This window comes from Heterodontus francisci, chromosome 2, assembly GCF_036365525.1.
Source record: "Heterodontus francisci isolate sHetFra1 chromosome 2, sHetFra1.hap1, whole genome shotgun sequence".
Taxonomy (NCBI): domain Eukaryota; kingdom Metazoa; phylum Chordata; class Chondrichthyes; order Heterodontiformes; family Heterodontidae; genus Heterodontus; species Heterodontus francisci.
Window position 1 is genome coordinate 15190979 of NC_090372.1, and position 26248 is coordinate 15217226.

At 44.5% G+C, this 26248-nt stretch overlaps 1 protein-coding gene across 1 annotated transcript in view; it reads left to right on the forward strand.

Annotated features, from left to right (window-relative positions):
- Window positions 1-24295, forward strand: part of pxdc1b (PX domain containing 1b) — a 61896-nt gene extending 37601 nt beyond the window's left edge. The window contains exons 4-5 of the mRNA XM_068049953.1: window positions 5975-6086; window positions 23174-24295. Of these exons, the coding sequence (XP_067906054.1) occupies window positions 5975-6086; window positions 23174-23288 (227 nt within the window). The 3' untranslated portion in view covers window positions 23289-24295. The remainder of the gene's footprint in view (window positions 1-5974; window positions 6087-23173) is intronic.
- Window positions 24296-26248: the final 1953 nt, after the last annotated feature.

Here is a 26248-nt window from a genome sequence, read left to right on the forward strand (position 1 = left end):
GGTGTCTTCCTACATAGTAGTTTCCTTTCCCCTATTTGTGGCTTAGGCCAATCACCAGGAGCTGTCTATCTCTGTCCATGGCCTGGTGTGCCTTACCTCATGGTGGGAGAGAGCCATGTCTTCAGTTTACTACTTTCCCATTCAATGCAGCTGAGAATTCAGTGATGCAGTGGGACTGCAGGGGTGAACCCCGATCTTGTTGATAAAATGGACAGTATCAGCTCATCAGTTGGATGGTTTTCCCTCTCCTTAATGTAGGAGTTGTGAGATGAACTCTTCCACCCTCACTGCTGCCCTGGCAGTGACTTGCTAACCCTGCACAAACTTGGGATTTTCCCAGTCCATATGATTCAGTACACGATCAAACGGTGTATTCATTCACTGAGACGTAAGGTCCTGATAGAATTACGACACAGATTTTGTGGTCAGCGCTCGTCAAACACTATGCTGCCCATTTAGTTTTCATAGGCTTTTGTGCATAGACTTGCTGTCATTAGGTGTCTGGTCTAATGCAGAGCCCTGTACAGCGAATCTATGGTGTGTGAGCAGGGCAAGCAACAGCAAGGCTCTTCAAACAATTTGATTGAAGAATCTTCACTGAGACACACAGAGTCTAAATCAGGAATTACAAATTATATTTAAATCATGTACAGACCCCTGAATAAAATTTGGGAAAGATAAATGGAGTTTAGAGGGAGAGAGATTAAAAGAAATAGGCAGAAATACTAAAAAAAAAATTCATCTTCAACAGTAATTAAATAGTGAAGGAATGAGACTCCGCACCTGTACAATTAAATTTTCAGAGCCAGAGAGGTTGTTCATTTGTAATTATGACTTATCAGGCTGTTAAAAATTCACTAGCTCCTGAATGCACTAGGCCCTAGCTTTTTCTGCTGTGTTTAGTGGGTAACTAGTGGGAAAGTACTGGAGCTTCACAGTTTTACATGGATTTCAATGCCAAGTCTATTGGTGAGGTATCAGCAGAACACAGCCTGTGGAGGAGCAGAGTAATTCGAACCAAAATTTTGGGATTTCTGTGTTTAACTGTACATGTGCGCACGTCAGAAGTTGATAACCTGGCCGCAATCTCAATGTGAAATCAAAACCATTATTTAGGGAACCCAGTTTCAAAGTATGAGGAATATGTTGCTGTTGATATAAAGGAAGACCTGATTGAAGTCGTCTTCTTCTTCTTTGGCCTGCTTGTCTCGAGAGACAATGGGTATGCGCCTGGAGGTGGTCAGTGGTTTGTGAAGCAGCGCCTGGAGTGGCTATAAAGGCCAATTCTAGAGTTACAGACTCTTCAACAGGTGCTGCAGATAAAATTGGTTGTCGGGGCTGTTAAGCAGTTGGCTCTCCCCTTGCGCTTCTGTCTTTTATCCTGCCAACTGCTAAGTCTCTTTGACTCGCCACACTTTAGCCCCGCCTTTATGGCTGCCCGCCAGCTCTAGCGATCGCTGGCAACTGACTCCCACGACTTGTGATCAATGTCACAGGACTTCATGTCGTGTTTCCAGATGTCTTTAAAGCGGAGACATGGACAGCCGGTGGGTCTGATACCAGCGACGAGCTCACTGTACAATGTGTCCTTGGGGATCCTGCCATCTTCCATGTGGCTCACATGGCCAAACCATCTCAAGCGCCGCTGACTCAGTAGTGTGTATAAGCTGGGGATGTTGGCTGCCTCGAGGACTTCTGTGTTGGAGATACGGTCCTGCCACCTGATGCCAAGTATTCTCCGGAGGCAGCGAAGATGGAAAGAATTAAGACGTCGCTCTTGGCTGACGTACGTTGTCCAGGTCTCGCTGCCGTAGAGCAAGGTACTGAGGACACAGGCTTGATACACTCGGACTTTTGTGTTCCGTGTCAGTGCGCCATTTTCCCACACTCTCTTGGCCAGTCTGGACATAGCAGCGGACGCCTTTCCCATGCGCTTGTTGATTTCTGCATCGAGAGACAGGTTACTGGTGATAGTTGAGCCTAGGTAGGTGAACTCTTGAACGACTTCCAGAGTGTGGTCGCCGATATTGATGGATGGAGCATTTCTGACGTCCTGCCCCATGATGTTCGTTTTCTTGAGGCTGATGGTTCGGCCAAATTCGTTGCAGGCAGCCGCAATCCTGTCGATGAGTCTCTGCAGACACTCTTCAGTGTGAGATGTTAAAGCAGCATCGTCAGCAAAGAGGAGTTCCCTGATGAGGACTTTCCATACTTTGGTCTTCGTTCTTAGACGGGCAAGGTTGAACAACCTGCCATCTGATCTTGTGTGAAGGAAAATTCCTTCTTCTGAAGACTTGAACGCATGTGAGAGCAGCAGGGAGAAGAAAATCCCAAACAGTGTAGGTGCGAGAACACAGCCCTGTTTCACACCAGTCAGGATAGGAAAGGGCTCTGATGAGGCACCACTATGCTGAATTGTGCCTTTCATATTGTCATGGAATGAGGTGATGATACTTAGTAGCTTTGGTGGACATCCAATCTTTTCTAGTAGTCTGAAGAGACCACGTCTGCTGACAAGGTCAAAGGCTTTGGTGAGATCAATGAAAACAACAGAGGTGCATCTGTTGTTCGCGGCATTTCTCCTGTAGCTGGCGAAGGGAGAACAGCATATCAATGGTGGATCTCTCTGCTTGAAAGCCACACTGTGCCTCAGGGTAGACACGCTCAGCCAGCTTCTGGAGCCTGTTTAAAGAGACTCAAGGGAAGACTTTCCCCACTATGCTGAGCAGGGAGATTCCATGGTAGTTGTTGCAGTCACCCTTGTTCTTATAGAGGGTGATGATATTGGCATCGCGCATGTCCCGTGGTACTGCTCCCTCGTCCCAGCACAGGCAAAGCAGTTCATACAGTGCTGAAAGTATAGCAGGCTTGGCACTCTTGATTATTTCAGGGGTAATGCCGTCCTTCCCAGGGGCTTTTCCGCTGGCTAGAGAATCAATGGCATCACTGAGTTCCGATTTTGATGGCTGTTCGTCCAGCTCATCCATGACTGGCAGAGACTGGGCTGCATTGAGGGCGGTCTCAGTGACAACATTTTCCCTGGAGTACAGTTCTAGGTAGTGCTCCACCCAGTGGTCCATTTGCTTGCGTTGGTCAGTGATTGTGTCCCCTGATTTAGATTTGAGGGGGCTATCTTCTTGATGGTTGGCCCAAAAGCTCTCTTAATGCCATCATACATTCCTCTGATGTTTTCGGTGTCAGAGGCCAGCTGAATATGACTGCATAGGTGATGCCAGTAGTCATTTGCGCAGCGCCTGGCTGTTCTTTGTGCAGCGCTTCTGGCTGCTTTAAGTGCTACGGATGTTAACTCGCTGGGGGCTTTCTTGTAGTTCAACAATGCAATGCGCTTAGCGGCTATGACAGGTTCCAGCTCTTCAAAGTGAGATTGAAACCAGTCTGCATTCCGCTTCACACATTTGCCATAGGTGGTCATTGCTGAGTCATAGATGGTGTCTCTGATGTGGGCCTACTTGGTCTCTGCATCCCCTGTAGGAGTGTTCTGAAGGGCTTTTTCAAGTGAATTTAGAAACTTATGTAACAGCTGTGGATGAGAAATTCTGTTGGTGTTGATGCGCGGCCCTTCTGCTTGGAGTGATGCAGCTTCTTTGGTTTGAGTCTAACTTTGCTGCACACCAGGGAGTGGTCGGTGTCGCAGTCCGCACTGTGGAAGCTGCGTGTGATTTGAACGCTGTTTAAAGAGGCTCGCCTTGTGACGATGAGGTCCAGCTGGTGCCAATGACGTGATCTTGGGCGCCTCCAAGAAACCTGGTGACAGGGTTTAGTGTGAAAGAACGAGTTGGTGATGCGGAGGTTATGATAGGTACACAACTCAAGCAGTCTCTGTCCATTCTCATTCATCCTTCCAATGCCATTGTGCCCAAGGCAGGAGAGCCAAGAGTCATGGTCGGCCCCAACCCTAGCATTATAATCATTTATTATCATGAAGTATTTGCCTATTGATCATATTCTGAGTTGGTTCCATTTAATACGTTCACCAATCCTGACCCTCTTATCTTTACACATCAAAGTGCAATTGGAACAGCAAATCTTTCCTTAATATCCTTAGAATATAATTTAAAAATACTCCGTCGCTGCATTTGTGCCATAAAGATAATTTAACAGAATTATTTGTTCAGAATTAAATATATTTGGAAAATTACGCTTCAGTACTTTAAGCCAGAGAAGAATTGGGTTCAGCTGTTACTTTAAATCAGTTAAAACTGCAAGCAGGGGACTGTCCTCCGAACAAGAAGGCAGCTCTCCACCACCTTCTCAAGGGCAATTAGGGTTGTGTAACAAATGCTGGCCTGGCCAGTGACGCCCACATCCCATGAAACAAATTTTAAAAACTGTTCAGCTGCTAATATCAGTGACAATAGTTTCTGGTATCAATTGTGCTACGTTACTATCCCCACAGTAACTTACTGTGGTCAATGGATCACTGTTCGCTTATTTAGCTAGTTAAACAATTATTAAAAACATATTCTGTTTTGTCATCTTTGCTGTCAGTGTTCAATTGCCAGGTGGAAATATGAACAATACTGTACCTATGGAGCAGTGCTAAAAGTATGCTGTCCATCCAAAATTCACTACTGCCAAATTGCCCTATGTTCTTAGACAGAACAATACCCCAGGAAGTTCCCATTTTCTGCATTTAAAGGACCTCTCTGGAGCTCATGCCAGCTAAGAGCTGCTGTCTCTTTGAGGCCTTTCCTCAAACCTTACCTGATTTAAGGTAATCAGTTCTCGGAGGAATCAACTACCTTTTGATTATATTTTGAGGCAAAATGGCTCATGGAAGAGCCTTGGTGCATCTTAGCTGTAGACTCCACCATCTCAGTAGGCCACACTGGGCTAACACTGTTGAAGTGTCCTTGCAGTAGTTGGTATCCTCTGTAACCATGACCAACTGCATAGGTGGATGGAAATTCTGCTCCACGACTGTTGAGCCAATGGAGTGGTTCCTGTTGCTATTTGCAGTACCCATTGTGGGTATAAGCGATAAAGGCACGGAAGGTACTAGGACAATCTCCAGTCTGTGCTGAGTTAAGCTGATCTCAGACAGGAGAATTGTATGTGTGCCTTTACATATCTGGGCTAGGTGCAAAATATCAGCCAAGATTCCTGCTCTTGGTCGCCATCCAGTGGATCCTGCTGAATAGTGTTTATGTGTGTGTATTGGGTGAATCGGGCCTGCGATTAGCCCATGGTTGAACAGTGCTTCCACCTGCTGGTTAGGTTCACACCTGAGGTAAAGAAAGACTTGCATTTATATAGCACCTTTCACAACCTCATGATATCCCAAAGAGCATTGCAGCCAATGAAGTATTTTTGAAGTGTAGTCACTGTTGTAGTGTAGGAAAATGCGACAGCCAACTTACGCACAGCAAGCTCCCACAAACAGCAATGAATTAATGACCAGGTGACTGTTTTCAGTAATGTTGGCAGAGGGATAAACACTGGTCGGGACACTGGGAATAATACCCCTGCTCTTCTTCAAAATAGCGCTGTGGGATCTTTTACGTTCACCCAAGAGGGCAGGGGAGGCCTCGGCTTGTCTCATCCAAAAGACAGGATCAATGACAGTGCAGCACTCCCCCATCACTGCACTGGAGAGTCAGCCTCGGTTATGGGCTCAGGTGGGACTTGAACCTACAACGTCTGACTCAGTGGAGAGAGCTACCCACTGAGCCGAAGCTGACCCCCTGGACTAGCAGCCTGGGTGGGGTATCACAGGTGAAACGCAATCCAACAAAAGTCAGCACCTTCAGAAGAGCGTGAGAGTAAACTGCAGGAAGGGAGAGGAACATTATGAGGGAACCACTACTCTTCCAAAAAGTCCCTTCCACTAGGCTAACTGTTTACAGCCCTCATCTGTAAACTTCACCATGAAATGTCATCTAGACGTGCAGAGGACCCAGATGTACACTTGTCATTTACCTGAAACAAACCAGTACTGCTCTTTTTCCCACAGAAATTATGCGTTCAAATGGGTTTTGCTTAGCAAACACTGAAACCATCGTCTTTGACCACAGTATTCTGAATGGGAAAGACCAGCACATAGCAGCGGATTCCACAGAAAATCTGTGAGTATATCTTTTCATGACTTTAGTATAAATGTTTTTTATAATGTGGTTTTAGAATAGATTGAAGTAGGTTTGATAGAGGATGCCTGATAGGCAGCAGTCGGGCCCAAAGCTGTAATTGAGTCCAGACGACGAGACTAAAGCAATTTATGGACAGCAGCAGAACCCACAAGGTTAGATTATAGTCCTCAGCTCACCACCAGCCATTTAGTATTCTATTTATAGTTTATACATGATTACTTTTCTAAAATAAAAGACTAAAAGGAATCTACTTGCTGGTGTGCAGTAAGTAAGCTGAACAAGGTCATAAGGTAGGGGGAGTGGACTGTGGGAGAAAGGGAGATGATGCTGATTGGGAACCTTGACCTGAAAGTTTATGGCAGGTTCTGTGGTTTTATAATCTGATTACCAGTTAATCAGTATTCTGTGTAAAACTGTTCAAGTATAAAAAAAAAACTAACCATGGTTAATGTTAATTTTCAGCTGAAATAGAGGATAGAAAGGACATTACAGCCTATTTAGTAGGCTAATGTGAATTAACTCTGATCTAAATTCTGCCAAAAGGAGACAAGTAGATGACAGCAATTTTATAGGGCCTTGTTTTTGAAGGTAACGTGCCCCAACAGACGCGTCATCTTGTTGAGCTAAGATTGTTCTGTTCACCCTCCCCAATTTCCATCCTGAAAGTGCTGACTCCCATTGGGTTACTGTTTCGTCACTGTTACCTTTTCCAAGTGGCTATCCTTCATGTTTGGGGTCTAGAAAGTGTTTGGCAAGTGACTATTCCACCATGAATGACATCACAGCTGAGTCCATTTCAGTCCTGACTTGGAGTCTCCAAAAGTGCATTTGAACCAGAAGTCATTGGAAAGTCATCAGGAGCAAGAAGCGTGGCCGAATTCTCTTCCCAGCCTACGGTTGCCGATCTCTTGAATTAGCTGAGTTAGCTGAACTCAGCTGCGGCGGAAGTTGGGACATGCTCTTTGGGGTCAATGGAGCTGGGAGAGGAACAATGGAGTCGGCTCCTGTTTGCCCTCCACTAGAGAGCGAGTGTGCGTGTGTGTACATCAGGTGTGGAAAGAATTGAGCTCAGCTGTGAAGCCCCTGACTTGGACATCATTCCCAGTGTGTATGGAGACAGGGCAGTTAGCTGGTGCACTCGTGAGCTGGCAGTAGTGGTAGTGCCATATCCCAGCCGCCACCTTCAGGAGAGGAAGGGGGGAGTTTTTAAGGGCAGAAAATTGGCAGGAGACCGAAAGCAGAAATAAAGTACAGCTTGAAGGAAGGGATGGTAACCGCCAATAGGCTTTAAGTCAAAATGGTTGTATATCAGATATTTTATGCTATCTCGCTATGATTCACCCTAATTATGGGAACATTTAATTTCAAATTTCATTTCTAAGCTGTGATTTAAACACTTGTGTGTAATTTATGTGACTGGTGGCTGCAAGGACTGCGTGACCTTGTTGTTCTCACTACCTGGGAGCAGGCTAGAGGTTGATATCGCGCGGCTGTTCCAGTAGTTTAGAGAAAAGCTGCGACCACCTGTACTCAGCTCAGTACAGCAGTGCCACATCCTCAGGCGTTTTTCTTTTGCTTTCTTCCCCTCTTCTCATTGGGATATGTTTTCTTCCCGGATAAGTTTCCGCTTATTTTCTTTCTCCCTTGCTTTTGGCCTGGCATGCCAACTTGAAACGGAGGAGCCTGGCCACAGCCCTGCTCCCAAGGCTGCCCTCTACAGCTGCTCACTGCCAGCCTCACAGAGTATCCATGCCCAGCACTCCCCACTCCCTGGGGAATAGCGAGCCAAGAATCAGCATCGGATCATCTTAGGAACTGTGTGGATTGGAGCTCAAACTATGCTCCCACTTCAGCTCATGGCTCCCTTTTATTTCACATCTACATGCTGCCCCTCGGCGACATCATCCAAAAACACGCCAATTTCCACTTGTATGCTGAGGATACCCAGCTTTGCTTCAGCACCACCTCTCTCAGACCCTCCACTATCACTGATGTGTCATGCTGCTTGTCCAATTTCTTGTACTGGATGAGCAGAAATTTCCTCCAATTAAATCTTGGGAAGACCAAAGGAATTTTCTTCAGACCCCAACACAAGCTCTGTTCTCTAGCCACCAACTCCATCCCTCTCTCTGTTCACAACCTTGGCGTCCTGTTTGGCCTTGAGCTTCCAACCCCATATCTGTGCCATCACTAAGACCACCTATTTCCACCTCCATGACATCATCCAGCTACACCCCAACCTCAACTCATCTGCTGAAACCCTCGTCCACCCCTTTGTTACCACCAGACTCGATGATTCCAATGTTCCCCTGATCTTGCATCATCTGCAACATCAGCTTATTCAAACCTCTGCTGCCCATGTCCTCTCAGCAGATCCCACTCAATCATCACCCCTGTGCTCGCTGACCTACGTTGGCTCCTATTCCAGCAGTGCCTCAATTTTAAAATTCTCATAATAATTTTCAAATCCCTCCATGTTCTCATCCTGCCTACCTCCACAATCTCCTTCAGTCCTACAACCCTTCGAGATCTCTCCACTCCTCCGATTCTGGCCTCTTGCACATCTCCCGATTTTAATTGCTCCACCATTGGCGGCCGTGCCTTCAGATGCCGAGGCCCTAATTGGAATTCACTCCCTAAACCTCTCCACCTCTCTTCCTAACTCTCTTCCTTTAAGATGCTTCTTATAACCTACCTTTTTGACCAACCTTTTGGTCACCTGTCCTAATATCTCCTTATGTGACTCAGTGTTAAATGCTCTTCGATAATTGCTCCTATAAAATGCCTTGGGAGATTTGAATATGCAAAAGGTGCTATATAAATGCAAGTTTTTGTTGTAAATGTTAGCATGCTGATACTCAGTGGTACTCCATCTTATGTGATCAACAGCTTTGAGTGTGAGCCTTGGCTCACTCTGTGTGTAAAGATTGTGGGTTCAAGTTGCAGTCCAGCACAAAATCCAGGTTGGCTTTCCAATATAATACTGAGTGTTGCACTATTGCAGGTGCTGTCCCTCGAGTGCGTCATTAAACCAAGGCTCCACCTGCTCTCTCAAATTATCCCATGACGCTATTTCCAAGAGCAGGGGACTTTTCCCTGGTGTCCTGCTCAATATTTATTCTTCAACCAATATCACTAAAACAGATTATCTCGTCATTATCACATTGCTGTTTGTTGGAGCTTGCTGTGTGCAAATTGACTGCTGCATTTCCTACATTACTACAGTAACCACACTTCAAAAGTACTTCAATGGCTCTGAAGTGCTTTGGGATGTCCTGAGGCTGTGAAAGGTGCTATATAAATGCAACTTCTTTTAATTCTTTGAAGTCACTGTTCCAGGTTGGGGCAGTAACACTGCACGATTTGCACTGGGGCACACAATGGTAGGATGCAAGGTTGTGCTCCAGATTCCTAAGAATGGCTATGAATGGTTTTTGGGGAGTCACAGAATGGGAGTTAGGCCTTGACAAGGAGGCAGAGAAGGTTTGGTACATCACAGTGAATCAGTTATGGACCAGCATTGGCCGAGCCTTGGAACCAGCTCCTCCTGGTTAAGAATGGTGCATGGATTAAGTGAGATAATAATTCAGACTAAGTTTGAGTGCTGAGCTGTATGTCCTGGTTAAGTACGCTTTCTGCTCCACTCCATAGTAATTTCTCCAAGGCAGCACTGGGAGTGGAATATCAGTCCTCAAACGTCTTTGTTAATCGCTCGGCTGAAGCTGTGACAGATTTAGTTGTTTGATTTTTAACCTGCTTCATCCCATTGGCTTTTAATATAAAAGGGAAACTGTTTAACAGCAAACGAGCCTTTCTCTGCTGAAGTGTGCAATGTCTGGTAATTGCACCCATCCGTCATTGGCTGGCATTTAAAAAACCTGCAACGCAGCAAATACCGGGAGCTTCATTTTTCCTCCCTTTCGTAATGCTGTGAATGGATTGTCAATGTGCTCCCACACCACTGCTAATCTTGCTCTGAGGTAACTGCTAAGATGGTGCAATCTATTACTTCAGAGATGGGTCATAATAAGGAAGAATGTCTCCCTGTCTGATTGCACTAACCTTGCTCAGTGGGAACAATCTTGCCTGCAAATCTGAAGGTTGTGGGTTCAAGACCCACTGAGTCACCAACTAACAATCACTGTCAAAGCTCATACATGAATAATGGCAGTTTGGGGTAGGTCACTAGAGTGAGGCCAACACTTGATGAAACTTATCCCAACAGAAGTCAATGCCTTTAAGAAGTTTGCAGATGATACAAAAAATGGCCGTGTGGTTGATACTGAAGAAGAAAGCTGTAGACTGCAGAAAGATATCAATGGACTAATCAGGTGGATGGAACAGAGGCAAATGGAGTTCAATCCAGAGAAATGTGAGGTAATGCATTTGGGGATACTGAGAAGTATAGAGGAACAGAGGGACCTTGGAGTGCATGTCCACAGATCCCAGAAGGTGGCTGGACAGGTAATAAGGTGGTCAAGAAGGCACACAGGATAATTGCCTTTATTAGTTGAGGCATAGAATACAAGAGCAGATTATGCTGGAACTGTATCAGACACTAGTTAGGTCACAGCTGGAGTACTGCATGCAGTTCCGGTCACCATACTCTAGGAAAGTTGTGATTACACTAGAGAGGGTACAGAGGAGATTTACGAGGATCTTGCTGGGACTGGAGAATTTTAGTTATGAGGAAAGATTGGATAAGCTAGGGTTGTTTTCTTTGGAACAGAGGAGGCTGAGGGAAGACCTAATTGAAGTGTGTAAAATGATGAAGGGTCTAGATAAAGTGGATAGGAAGGCCGTATTCCCCTTAGTTGAGGGGTCCATAACCAGGGGGCATAGATTTAGGGTAGGAGGTAGGAGATTTGGAGGGGATCAGAGGGGAATTTATATCACCCAGAGGGTGGTGGGGATCTGGAACACACTGGCTGAAAGGGTGGTAGGGGCAGAAACCCTCATAACATTTAAAAATACTTGAATATGCACTTAAAGTACCATAACCTACAAGGCTATAGCCACTCCAGGCGCTGCTTCACAAACCACTGACCACCTCCAGGCGCGTATCCATTGTCTCTCGAGATAAGGAGGCCCAAAAGAAAGAAAGAAGTGTATGGACCAAGAACTGGAAAGTGAGATTAGGCTGGATGGCTCCTTGTTGGCCAGCACAGACACGATGGGCCGAATGGCCTCCTTCCGTGCTGTAAATTTCTATGACTCTAAAGAAATGGGGGAAATTGGCAAACGCACCAAAAAAGTTCAGGAGGTTTGGTAATGGACCTTACAAAATAGAAAGTGCGATAACTGAGAGCTTTACAATGAAGTTTTGAGAGCATGGATTTGTGGCCATGGAAACAACAACAGCAATTTCACTCCATCACCAATTTCTCACCTACTGTTACTTCCTTGTTTTCTTTCCCCAAACAGCTTTCTCCATTGCAATTATTTTGGAACCAGTATATGGTGGCAGCAGTCCCAGTTCCTGCTGTTCTGAGTCATAATGCTGTCAGGTGACAACAACCATTTAATCTCCCTTCACCTTCAAGTGGAGCGTGCAAATTAAGAAATGCATGGGGATTAAGTTACCCCATTGAATTAAATTCTTTCATCATCAGACTCGGCAGAGGCTTTGAGTCCAGTTTAGACGGTCAAGTGTGCAAGGTGTGAAGCAGCAGGAATTATTGAGGAGCAAATCAGTGCTATTAGAAGATTGGTGTCACCCGGTAGCATTCTCCTAGTAGACTGTGGCCTAAGGAGTCAACACGTTCAGTATTTCGGTGGTGCTCCTGCCGTGTCACGCATGGCACGCAGAGACTGTCAGGTGAGCTGGGCGCAAGATTGTCAGGTGTAAGAGACAGGCTGCTGGCCTGCTTTCTTTGAAATGTTGAGGAAACTTAGGTCCTCTTGCAGGTATTTGGTTGCTGAAGGGAAAAGGCAAACAGGAGCAAAATAAATCCCCACCCGGCTGTCCTGTCACCAGTTGTTGGCAGCCCTCGATCAGAATCTAACATTTTTCATGTGGCTGTCATCTGTTTCGCCTATTGAGAATCAATGCTGTGCATAATGGGAGGCCTCCCAAGTTGCATCATGTTTGGTTTCTTAATAGGTGCAATCTCTTTGCAGGTTCACAGCACGTTTAACAACAACTTGTATTTATATAGCACCTTTAATGTAGTAAAACAACCCCCCACCCCCACCCGAGGTGCTTCACAGGAGCATTATCAAACAAAATTTGACAACAAACTGCATAAAGAGATATTAAGACAAGTGAGAGAAGTAGCTTTTAAAGAACGTCTTAAAGGAGTAAAACAGAGATAGACAGGAGGAGAGGTGTAGGGAGGGAATTCCAGTGCTGGGGCCTAGGCAGCTGAAGGCATGACTACCAATGGTGGGGCGATTAAAATCAGAGATGCTCAAGAGGCCGGAATTAGAGGAGCGCAGATATCTCAGAGGGCTGTAGGGCTGGAGGAGGTTACAGAGATAGGGCGGGGCGAGGCCATGGAGGGATTTGAAAACAAGGATGAGAATTTTAAAATTGAGGTGTTGCTTAACCAAGAGCCAATGGAGGCCAGTGAGTCTGGGGGGTGATGGGTGAATGGGACTTGGTGTGAGTTAGGGAATGGGCAGCAGGGTTTTGAATGACCTCATGATTACAGATTGTAGAGTGTGGGAGGATGGCCAGGAATGCATTGGAATAGTCAAGTCTAGAGGTAACAAAAGTATGAATGAGGCTTTCAGCAGCAGAAGAGCTGAGGCAGTGATGGAGTTAAGTGATGTTACGGAGGTGGAAATGCACAAGGAATTGTAGAACAGAGGAGTTTTGCCTGTGTACTCTCTGTATAAGACTGTCTGTTCTAATGCATTTCGAAGTAGAGCATTTCTGGCATATAGTGGACCTGAGGTGTTCATGGCCAATAATATTGGGAGCTTGCCATAGGACTTTCAATCCCAATGCATTGGTTACAAGCTAGGTAGATAAAGTATCGAGGTAGAAAATGGAATGGGGATCAGGTAATCCCATGGATCTCAACATCAGATAAGGTATTTTTACTTTTTGTGCTTGTTTGGTTTGGATGGTCGGAGACTGGTGCCTGTGCCCTGGCTGGTCTTGTTCACACAACTGAAACCAGCTCCATTAACCAACAACAGAATCATAGACCCACCAAAACATAGCTCCACAATTCCACAGTTGTGATAAGGGAATGGGTTTCAGCAGTGTAAACATGAGCAGCTGCCACACTAAGCAAGTGCTGATGCAAAAACAGCCAAACATTGGAGCAAATTCCAAACAAGAACATGGCCCTGAAATTCTGCAGAGATTCTCCTATTCTCCTGCCCTAGCTTTGGTAGGAGACTGGCAGAATTCGCCCCAGGGAAAAGTTGTTCATAGGGTTCTAGCCAATATTTCCCACCAGAACTATAGCAGGAGGCTGTGAGACCCCCGAGAAGCATCAGGGCCCATCAGTTTAGCTAGCTGCTACTTATGTTCTATTCTGGAAAGCTAGTTGATGATACCGAAGCCAATCTTTACTCAGTCTTACATTTATTTACAGTGTGAAACATTACAAGCATGTACCTCCTAACTCAATCACAACACAGATTCACTAAGTGTTTCTTTATATGTGCTCTAGTGAAACTCCAGTTATTGCCTGCCACCTGCATACAATTAAACATTATAAATAATATAAACACATTAATATACAATTAATGCTTAACAGCTATACTGCCTCACCTGCAAGATTAGATAGGCAAGTGTCAACTATCACTGCAAACTTCACAGCAGTGTGTGAAAAACTGAACACAGTCGACTGACTTTAAAGTGCTCAACTTCACTAAATAAAAATCACTAGTTTGGGCCATTTTGTATTGTGTTTTTTTAAAGCAAGTATTTGTTATACTCAGATTGTGCCACATCCTGGGCAGATGTGCAGCAGAATTCACATTCCCATATAGGAGAATTTCTTCAGACTTGCCACAGCAATTGGTCTTGAAGTGTAACAGAATACCCGGGGTTTCTGAAAGTGCCCTGCTGACACTTAAGCCAGGAAACCCCTCCCAGCTCCTCCTGCTTTGCCGGTGTCACTTCACCGGAAGTCCGGCCCTGCTTACACGTGTAGATGGGGGTTTCATCTGCACCTCCAGTGAGGTAATGCTGGCAGAACAGGAACGGCTGTGAGAAATGGTCCACTCTTCATTTCTGGACTGACATTTGAGGGATGGCCTCCTGGGAAAGGCACTGGAGAGCTACTGGCATAAAAGAAGCAACGCCACGGTATGAATCCGCACCTGCAGGAGGAACAAAACATGAGAAAAAGACAAGGAATTGCTTGCGAGTGGTTGGGACAGGTGCCAGTGGCCCTCCAGTGTCGTACCTACATGGCTACTTGTCATGAATGGGTCTTAACAGTGAGTGCCAGTAGGTTATCAGATCGTGATGAACTCAATTCTGTCATTAACTGACACGCACATGCATGCACTTCCCCAACAGGAAGGCACTGAGGCCAATTCCGACTGCCATTCTGACTGAGATCATTGTTGGTTGCATAAATCAGGGGTCCAACCTGGGATCTTTCTGATCCATTTTTAAGCTTCCATTGGGGAAACTGACTGAGCCATCATGGGGGGTTGTGGTGGGAGGGAGTGGGTAATGAATAACTGTCCTGTGTGTGCTGAAACAAAGGCCGGCTGAAGCTAGTATTGGAAGTGGAGCAAGAGGATACAGCAGTCATAGTAATGCAGCATATTCTCCTAACAGATGGGCTGCCAGCTCACCAACCTATCAATCCACGAAATATGTCACATTAACACCAGTGACAATAAGAGAGTCTGTTCAATTTATCTGCTTGGCCCCTGGTGACACGCTGTGTGCTGGAGTTAAATGAAGGTGGAGACAGAAGCCCGGGTTTTCCTTTTCTTCCTGCCCATTTTTCGGGTGCTATTCCAGCAGGCAGAAGTGGGAAAAGGGGCAAGTGACATCCCCATCTCACTGCTGTCTCATTTACGTCCAATTTTTGTGTTCGGCCAATTATTCTCTGGTCACTCCCAGTCGATGCTGGAAATATTTAAGACGGGGAATAATGTCTTAGTGATATCATGGGCTGAATTTTAGAAGACCATTGCCAAAATTGGACATGGGTGAAAAAATGGCGGCTCACCCATGCAGGCTGCACGCCAAAGAACCTGCCGCGATTCCAAGCTTGGCAGCTCAATTAAATAGCCGGGTGGGCCCCGCCCAATTAAATAGCCGGGTGGGCCCCGCCCAATCACAGAGGGGGTGGGGCTGTCCGTTTCCGGCAATGGCGTCAGCTGCCTGTGCACAGGCGCCGACGCCATTTTTAAAGGGTGTTAGCACTACCAAAAAATTTAAATATTTAAAGAAAGATTGACTGAAAATGAATACATTTCTTTTGCCCCCTCCCCCCAATAACAATTAAATTAATTATTTGCCTTTCCCCCCCACAAAACACTTACCTTTACCATCTGACCATCCCCCCCCACAACTGCACAAACTTTGAACTATAACCCTTCCCACTATCCCCTACACCCATGACACTAACTTGATCCCGTTTCCATCCCCCCCCCCCACACCTGCAATGAGAAACTCACCTCCCCCCCCCCCCCCACCCTCCCCACCAGTGTTGCGCCTCGTTTCCACAGACGGGGATCCGAAGGCGCAGCAGTGCCGGCCGTCGGCGTGAAGATCACAGCGGAACATCAGGAGGCAACGGGAGAGTAATTAATTCAGGTATTTTAATTTATTTAAATGTTTAAATTGCAGTCCCGACACTGAGCGGCGGGGGTGGGGCGGGGGTGACGCCTTGAGGCCTTGGCGCCATCAGCAATATCGGGCCGGGCCCTGCTGGCATCGAGGTCAAAGGGGGGCCTCATCCGGGGCCATCTTCAGGCCCCCTCCGCCACGGGTCCCGACATCGAGGGCTCCTTAAAATCCAGCCCCATAAGTCCTATTTGCTGTCATTACTGCCTTGTCTGCGCAGCATCAATAAACCCATTTAAAGACAGAAGTTGATTCAAAAGGATTGGCAGAAAACTTACATCTCTGCCAATGTGATCATAGTTTTGTTTCTTCAATGCAGACAAATCTTTACCATCTACCTGCCTGTCTTGTGCTGTGGATCTCCCATTTCTGCCAGTCTCACAAAACTAAAGTGGTCACAGTGGATCTCTGAGGCGTTGCTGACCAGCGGAAAGCAGCTCATCCACTGGATAATCATCAGCAGCAGCATGATAGGGCAGTGCTATTTTACAGAGTGGCCGGATTGCCAAAGGCATGGGTTCTCAAACTTCTTTGGTTGAAAGAGCCCTTTTCAAATGGATTAGTAATCACGGGACCCATCTAAATTATACAACTATATAATACTCATAATATGGAAGCGTTGTAGGTAGAGAGTGTTTTAATAATGCTTGAGAGAAAAACAGGCATTCACCTTATAGATATGAGTATGATGGGTGTTCCTGTTTCTCGGTGTCTCTGCTTAGACAGCAGGTGCCCAGGGAGACCAGAACACAAAGAAAGCTCCAGAGGAGCAGGGGGAAAGCAGCATCAATGGGAAAGCACACCATGGTGAGAGCAGAAGCACGTGGAGCACAGAGCACGGATGAATCAGCAGCCTAGTGGACCTGGAGCATGGAGAGAGCACACGAGGAGCAGAGGGAGAGAAGGATCCTGAGGGGAGCAGAGTACACCTCCAGCCGCCGCCCACTCATTTATTCTTGCCCACGGTGCCTTGGGCCATTGTCCCCCTGTGGGCGGTTGCCCTGTGTCGCAGACCCTCTGGAAGGTATCTGTGGACCCCAGTCATAAAGTGCTCTCACAGGTGCGCCCTTAATCAACCCCCATCAATCACACCAGAAGAGGAATTCCACTCTCAATCTCCAGCTCATTTGTGACCAGCAACACTGTAGCAGGCAAATGCATGCTCACTTTCCTGGTAGCTGCCACAGTACCTTCATTTTAAGGCAGTTCATTGTGCCAGACCATTTTCACCCTGGAAGGCAGGTTTCTGGGTGGATCCTGGAAGAAAAGGTCCACCCTCTAAAGCCATGGCTGTTGACACCTCTCCATGTCCCAGGACATCAGCTGAGCATCAGTCTCATTAGGTTCATTTTTCCACCAGACTTATCTTAGTGTGTATCAGGAAGGTCAAAGGTCTGGGGAAGTATCTCTGTAATATAGTCTGACCAGAATCTCATGGATTGTGGTGGTGTGCTACATGCTGGGCCTCAACATGGAGACCTCAGAGAAAGAATGCCACCTACCCCCTCCTCCCCACAGTCGGCAACAGGGGGAACCATCCAATGGAGCAGCAGGAGCGTCAGAAGGATGTGGTGAACAAGTGGGCAAACATCTCACCCCCTTAACACTTCCTGCATCAACCACACCACTGAAGCTGGCTCTCTGTACTGCGCCAATTCTGGCATCTTGTGCATCCCTGATTTTAATCGCTGTGCCATTGGTGACCGAGCCTTCAGCTGCCTTGGCCCTAAGTTCTGGTATTCCCTCCTTAAAACTCTCCTACATTAAAGGGGCTATATAAATGCAAGTTGTTCTTGTTGAAGAAATTCCAGGCTAACATTCTTTACTGATCTCTGTCCAATAAGCATGTTATGCAGTTTAATTCCCTCCAATCGTGCACCAACCAAGATGTTCAATCCCTTAGTACGCCATTTTAACACAGTTGCAAAACTGGCACAGACATGATGGGCTGCATAATGGGCTGCATGACCTCCTTCTTTCTGTGTCATTATATGCGTTAAAATAGAATAAAAGAATTCTATGCAAACATGCAAATCAATGTTGTACTATAGAAAAATTAAACCTCCATGTTAATTGTCAAATTATCCATCACCTTGAAAATTCTGGCCTAATTCATAATATCCTGAATGGTTTCTGGTATGGCTAATCCATTGGTGATCTTATTGTCCATGCTATGTGTGTGTGGGTCTCTGTTCTTGGACATTTAGCTGAAACATCTGCCACTGTTTGGACATTCCAAAGTCTTTGACAAGGTATGGCACCATGTACGTTGAAACAAATTACCATCATACTACCTCCCTCCAAATCCATCTTCATGGCGGTCAGGTTTCTCTTCAATTGCTCCGTTCTCTGGTTGTTAGCTCAAACGAATGTCAGCACGCTCAGTATGTAGCACTACTGAGTCAGAAAATTATTCAGGTTGACTTTCCCATGCAACACTGAGGGAATGCTGTATTAGACCTGGCATTCTCTGGGTGAAGCATTAAACCAGGGTCCAGTCTCTTTGTTACTGTGGTTCAGCTGGATGTTAAACATCCCATGGCACTTTTCTAAGAAGAGCAAGGAGCTCCTCCAGTATTTGGCCAATTTTATTTCTTCCACCAGCTACACTATAAACCTGGCCAACAGGTCATTATTGCTTTGAGATCTTGTTATGTAAACACATGTGACAGTCATTTTACATATAACAGTAACTTCACTTTAAAGTAAGTCATTGTATGTGAAGCCTTTGGAAACATGTTTGAACAGTGAGAGGCTATATGAGTACAAATTCTGAATCTTTTCATTAACTCAGGAGAGTCCCCCATGGCTGTGATTTTCTCTCCCATTTAGTTCCCTTTTGCTCTCCTTACCTAAGGAAAGATGTTCCTGACTTAGAGGGAGTGTAACAGACGTTTAATAAACTGATTCCTGGGATGAGGGGAATAGATTGGGCTTATATTCTCTTGAATTTAGAAGAATAAGAGGTGATCTCATTGGAACATAAATTCTTAAAGGGCTTGATAGAGTAAATGCTAAGAGGATTTTTCCCCTGGCTGGGGAGTCTAGATCATGGAGTCTTAATCTCAGAATAAGGGGTTGGCCATGTAGGACTGAGATGAGGAGAAATCCCTTCACTCAAAGGCTTGTGAATCATTGGAATTCCTTATCCCAGAGAACTGTGGCTGCTCAGTCGTTGAGTATATTCAAGACAAGGATTGATAGATTTTTAGATACTGTTATGAGAGAAAGGTGCCTAGGGGTCCCTTTCAGCCTTCACCTGGTCTTACCGTAACAGGGTTTCATTTTTAGACACATTGTGTTTTTAGCTCTCCCTTGGTGAATCCCTGTTCACCGCTTTTTATTTATAAGGCAACGAAACCAGCACAAACAGGCTTTCTTAGGTTTAAAGCAGAAAAGTTGAAATTTATTAAACTTGAACTTAAACTCTAATTTGGTTGACGCCTACAGATACACAACGCGCCCACGCTAGCATGTATATGTGATACACACATGCAAATAGAGACAGAAAAGAGCAGAAGAAAAATAAAGTGGAAAAGTTTGTGGCAATATCTGAAGAGTTTTTGTTATGGTTCTTCGAGCTCACTGTAGAGCCCTTGATTGTAGGTAGATCTTGCTTTTCGTTGGGGCCCAGTATTCTTCTTAAACCTTGTTCACCGTAGGAGACTTTTCTCCCTTGGGGTTCATGTGTCTTCAGTGGATTCAGAGGCTTGTGAGAAAGAGATGGGAGCAGACGGGAAAGATCTTCTCAGTCCAGGAGCAAACAGACTTTCCCGAGTTCAAACTCTCTGTGGCCAGTTCAAAAAACCCTGGAGCAGCCAGTTAGTCATGTGACCAGCTGGTCTAACCAGTCCTGGATTTTATCACCTTGGCAGTCTCTGGAATGTTCCTCTTACACAAAGTACCTGGTGATCAAGGTCCACTGTGGGTTGAATGTGTCAGGGAATGGTCCTTTGTCCTTCCAGTCACCATCTGTTAATAAGCAAATGTCTTTTCCAGCCATGGCTGATCTGTTTAACAAGCCATTTTCTCGCTCCAGCAACAGTTTAAAATCAATGTTCATGACAAAATTAATGTGCCTCATTCTTGGCAGGTGGGGGCCTAGCATGACTAAGGGAATCAATGGTTGTGGGGATAACGCAAGAATGTGGATTTGAGGTTAAAATCAGCCATGATCTTGTTGAATGGTGGAGCAGGCTTGAAGCGTTATATGGCTTACTTCTGCTCCTGTATCTTATGTTTCTTATGTTGCTTCATATAAAAGTTGCCTCCAAGAAATTTGGCTTCATCTTTTATGCCAAATATTTATTTTTCTTTTAAATACTCTTAACTCCTACTAAGGCCAAGTCCATTCAAATCTATTTTATTGCCACTATGCCTTCTCACTTTTCTCTAGCACTCCTCGACAGGGTAAAAAATGATTATCTGATGGACAATCCCTCGCTCATATCTAGGCTCCTGCCTCTCTTCCTAGCAACCTTTCTTGTCTTCATTTTATCAATGCTTGCCAGTGCTCCTCTGAACTTTCCTCCGTTCTTTCTTTGAACAGTTTCTACTACACCAATCTGCATACATTTCCTCTTACCTACATTCCCATTGTCTTAAATTCAAGACTCATTACAGTGTTATGACTGAAGTGGGAGGAATACACTGTCTTTTCTTGTTCCACTTCTCCACAGGTCAGAATATATATGTAAATGTTTGTCTAGTTACCAATAAGGTCAATCATATACTCTACTCTTTATCCCAGAATAAAATACACCAACCAGGTTTCTTTAAAAAACAAAATTATCAGTTTATTATAAAACAAGACATATCCAGTAATGAAGCAATGTGTTAACACACAGATTGAAATATGAAAGTTCCCTTTTACCTTAGGCCCCCCACATGCACACACACACACACACACACACACACACACACACACACACACACACCAGTTAAATGAAAAATAGAGATTTTTCTCTTTAGAGCTCTATTACAAAAAAAAAGAATACTTTGGCCAAATACTTGCTGATTCTTGAAGAAAAAAGAAAAGATATGGAAAGATGCCAGATGTCCTTTTTTTGGTTTGGCGTCCCAAATATGCATAGATGGCTGTCACGGGGATCCCTTTCTGGAGCAATTCATTTAGGCGGCATTGAGGATTTATCTGGCAGGTTTTTCCAGAGTCTCAGGAGAAATACAACAGGGGCTTCAAGCAAGCCTTTCAGGAGGAATGTAGCATCAATTTCTCTATTTCTTACATTTGCTTGTAAGAGCTTCTCAAAGAGATGGAAAAACTGGCAGACTTTTCAAAGAGATGGAACAGGCTGAGCTAGGGTGACTGCTCTTCAGGTTGATTTTTAAAGTTCCAACTCAAAACACTGTCCATACCCCAAATGTCTGTCCAAAGTGAAACCAAAACAATATCTCAAGTATCAAACCTCCTGACCCCTATAAATCTCAACCTGTCACTTCTCCGTAAACATCTCCCCCAAATCAAAAAACCCCTGCTGGGTAATTATTTAAGACAGGTGACTTCCAGTAAGGGCTGTTTACAAACCAAGTCCAAAAGACCTTATGATGACCTCTTTTAAAGAAAAACACAAAGTCCAGCATCTATGGAATTCTTTTTTTCAGTTTCAAAACACAAGTCCTCAAAATTTAACAAAAAATTGAAGTACTTTCGTAACAACAGCAGCTTTTAAGCACTCTTTTCCAGGACCTCAAATCTCTGGAACTCCTTAGCTCCCTCAGTCTTTCCTTCCCCTTACAGATCCAAGGCTCTTAAAATCCAAGATTGAAGTCATATAACCACTAAGTCTGATTTACTTCACCTCTATCATTCTTTTCAACCTTGGTGTTGTCAGCAGTATGTGCCTTGACCTTCACCTTTGGTTCCTCAATATAATAAACTGTGAATATTTGACCTTATAAGAATGAAAGGTGCAGAGGGAGGAGGGAGAAGTATGTTATATGAGGAACAGCACACTTGAGAAAGAATTTTAAAGCCTTATAGGCTTGCTGACACATGATAAAGAGTGGTCAGAGGATGAGATTCCAGAAACCACCCAGCATCTCTGGAACGGTGCTCCAACAAGAGTCAGTGTTTTCAGGAGTGGAGAGAAGAAAATAAGATAAAATAGAGTGAATTTAATACTTTGAAAACAGCCAATTTATATGCTAATACTGGGGAATGAAATACTTTCCACAAGAGGACAATTTGTTCCTCATTTTGCCATTAATATTGTTCAAAGATTTTGTTTTTAACTACATTGTTTGGACAATAAAATATTCCCCAGAACTAGGTAGGAATTTTGAGTGGAAAGGTAGTTTTAACTGATACTGCTTTTCTTTGGAAAGATATATCAGGGTAGTACATATGAATTAGCACTAACCAGTGCGAAACTGAGTATAGCCGGTGCGTGATCCTGTGTGACTTTCTGTCTGTGTTGGAAAGAAAAGTGTGTGAGTTACAGAAACACAGGACATGAAAAGACCAACTGGGTCTATTTAGCCTGTCAAGAGATTCCTGGGTGCCTGATAGTCTGCTGGGATTTGCTGAGCTCAGTGGCACATTTGCTGATATGTATCTGTCACATGACGCTCCAATTCATTAAATTCACCCCAATAGCTGGCACTTCTTGTTGAACTCAAATGCCATTTTGGAAATTATTGAAATAGTTTATAAATCTTGATTAATGAATGGGGTTGCACCAAACATTGGAGCTGTAATGTCCAGCATGCTTGAGCGTTGAATCACATCCATCATTCCACATTCCCCCCACCCAATACTGAGTCAATTCTGATCATGTGACTGTGATAAGATACTGAGTGAAGGCGAGGCACTTTCATATCTGGGGGTGGGCGGGGGAGGGGAAAATTGGAGTAAGGTTTATTTCTGAATTGCTGTTGCGCCTGATTCATGAATTGCAGAGACAGATTCAGAGGAACAAATATCTGAAAAGTAGGGGGAGAGAAGATGATTTAAATGATTTAAGTAAAGAACTTGCATTTATTGATATGACCTCACTTGTCAGAAATGTCCTAGAATGGTTCACATGCAATAAATTACCTTAAAATTAAGTCGCTGTTGTTTTAAGTGAAAGGCTAAAGCCTTTACCAGAAAAGAAGGAAAATGCTTAAAGTCATTTTTTGTATGAAATAAATAACTGTTGTGGTTTGATTGCAACATGTCCTCTGACACACTCTGCAAGCTTTGTTATTTAGCTGGTACCATTGTGGTTTGTACGCTTGTCACATGCTTCCAGTGCACACTGACTCCCACTGACTGAAATGTGCTCTCTTGCAGATTTGAAAATGGAAGTGAGTTTATGGAAGAAGCTGAGAACAATGATCCCAGCGCCTACGTTACAAACTTATCGTACTACCAGCTAGTTCCTTTTGAAACGGATATCTTGGAGTGATTCGAGCATGGGGCATATTTACTCAGAGGTTGACTTTTCCCCCTGTCCCATTCTTTCCACCCTCTCGTTCCCCACAACCAAACATCAGTTGGAGCATGAACGTTCACCTTGTTCACCGCTGTCAGCAGGCTGGTCCAGTTTGTGAAGGATACTTGAATACAGTAATCATCAGTTTCTCACTTAAATGTTTACAGAAGACAAAATAAAGTGACATGTGAAAAGCTGCTTTGACAACAAATCCCCATAGTCTGGGTTGCCTTTGGCTAGTTCTAACAATCTCAGAAATCCACACAAGCAAGTTCAGGAAAAGCACAAGACATTTCCTTCATTTAAAAAGAAAAGAAATTAATAATCACCATGGTGAGCAAATAGTCTTAAAATAGGCCGTCTTGAAAAAGCAAGTTCAATCCAATCATTTTGAAGAAGAACTGGTAGAGAAGTGTTCTGAGCCACAATATTAACTTCTGTGGATGTGTTTGCTTTTTGCAAGAACCACAGCTGCATCTGGGAAGGCTTCTATCTCAGCATGCCGGTCTGGACAATCTACAGGATTTACTTTTCCATCGGGAATGGAAACCATTGAGGAAAAGTAATTACCTCAACTAAGAGTTGTTGCAGCATCTGGATGGATCTCTCATCATGACCCCTGCTGGTCTTTTAACACACTCTGTTAAAGCTTTTGTTGCGAAGCCAACACAAAAAATACCTATCAGTATTCATGCAGACAGCATCAGCAACAGAAGGCACTAATGGAAATCAAGGACTGGAGCAATTTGATGGTTTTGATAAGGCCCCAAACTAAGATGCTGTGTCTGCACCTTGCTGCTTCTCTATGGAGTGCACCGTCACAGGTTCTCTTGTGCAAGCGTCTTTTAAACAAATATGTACTAACTTACTATTTTTGGCTTATGTAAATAGTAAATTATTAAAGTCTAGATTGTTTTATACAGTGTATCTTAAAATGCATTTTATTGGAAGCAGTATTAATCAATTAAATGATATTTTAATCAGTGCACCAGTCTTATGGCTATTATTTATTTCTGAATAACGGATAAATATTGACCCAGAACTTGCTGTCAAAGTAACGGTGAGACTAATGGCGCTTACCAATATTTCTGGGTACAATAGTATTGCGGCTTCGGGCGGGGAGCAGATGTGTAGTTAAATGTGAATATCCACAGGTTGCTGTTCGAGTTAGGCCACGTCACAGTTAGCATTGTGAAAACAGCATGTTGCCATTAGTATTCCCATTTTTGTTTAGGCACTTACTGTAATTTAAGGTGATTGGCAAAAGGACCTGAGCTAACATGAGGAAAAAGCTGTTTACACACCAAAGGGTTAGGATTGGAATGCACTGCCCGTTGGGGTAGTGGATACAGATTGAATAGGTGCCATCAAAAGGGAATTGGATAAATACTTGAAGGAGAAAAGCAGCTAGAATATGGAGGAAAGAGTGGGGGAGTGGAACTAGCTGGGTTGTTCTTCAAAAGGGCCGGCACAGACTCAATGGACCGAATTGCCTCCTTCTGTGTTGTTTTATTCTATGATTGCCCACTAAATTCACCACAGTAAGTTAAGTTTTGTCATTACAAGCATAAGTACCTTCAGGTTTTGAATTTTTCGGGGAGATTATATATATTAAAAATTAAATTTTAAATAATATTTTTCTTCCTTTTTCTTTTGCCTCTTTTTCCTCTCTCTCTTTATCCAATCTTTCTTTCCCCCTCTCTATTTCTCTTTCTGTACCTGATTTAATGTTGAATTCACCCCCAATTCACCCTCCTTCTCAGTGCTTCTGCTGTTTATTTCCCAAACCTTACATCTCATTGTTTAAGGAGATACTATCTCTCCCGTCCTTCCTGCCATTTCTCTCCTCCTCCCTGTGGAATCCGCTGTTCACTTAGGTCCCAGATGCTGTTGGAGTTTGTGGAGGGTGGAAAATGGGAAGCCACCTATGCATTTGTTGGAATAGTCAAGTCAAGATGAGGGTCCCAGCAGTTGATGAGCTGGGGCAGGAGCAGAGTCGGGCAATGTAACAGAGATGGAAGTAGGTGATTTTAGTGATGGTGTTGATATGTGGTCGGAAGCTTGTCTCGGGGTCAAATATGATACCAATGTTGTGAACATTCTGGTTTAGCCTCAGACAGTTGCCAGGATGGAGTCAGTGGCCAAGGAACAGAGTTTGTAGCAGTGATCAAAGACAACGGCTTCAGTCTTCCCAGTATTTAGTTGGAGGAAATATCTGCTCATCCAGTTCTGGATGTTGCAGCAGCAGTCTGATAATTTAGAGACTGTGGAGGAGTTGACAGAGATGGTAGTGAGGTTGAGCTGGATGTCATCAGCATACATGTAAAAATGGACATGTTTGCAGATGATGTTGCCGTGGGGCAGCATGTAGATGAGAAATAGGAGGGAGCCAATGGAGGATCCTTGGGGGACACCAGAGGTAGTTGTGCAGGAGTCATTGTAAGTGATTCTCTGGCTACAACTGGATAGACATGAATAGAACCAGGCAAATACAGTTCCATCCAGCTGGATGACAGTGGAGAGATGTTGGAGGAGGATGGTGTGGTTAATCTTATCAAAGGTATCCAAGATAGGTCGAGAAGGATGAGGAGGGATAGTTTACCTGTGTCACAGTCACATAGGATATCTTATATGACTTTGAAGAGGTGTTTCGGTACTGTGGCAGGGATGGAAACCTGATTGGAGGGATTCAAACATGGAGTTCCGGAAAAGATGGTTTTCGGATTTGGGAGGCGACAGCACATTCAAAGACTTTGGAGAGGAAAGGGAGGTTGGAGATGGGGTGGTGGTTTGCAAGGATGGAGGGGTCAAGGGCTGTTTGTTTGAGGAGAGAGGCGATGACAGCAGATTTGAAAGAGGGAGCACAGTATCTAAGAAGGAAAGTTGGGTGGTCAGCAGTTTAGTTGGGAATAGAGCCAAGGTAACAGGGGCTG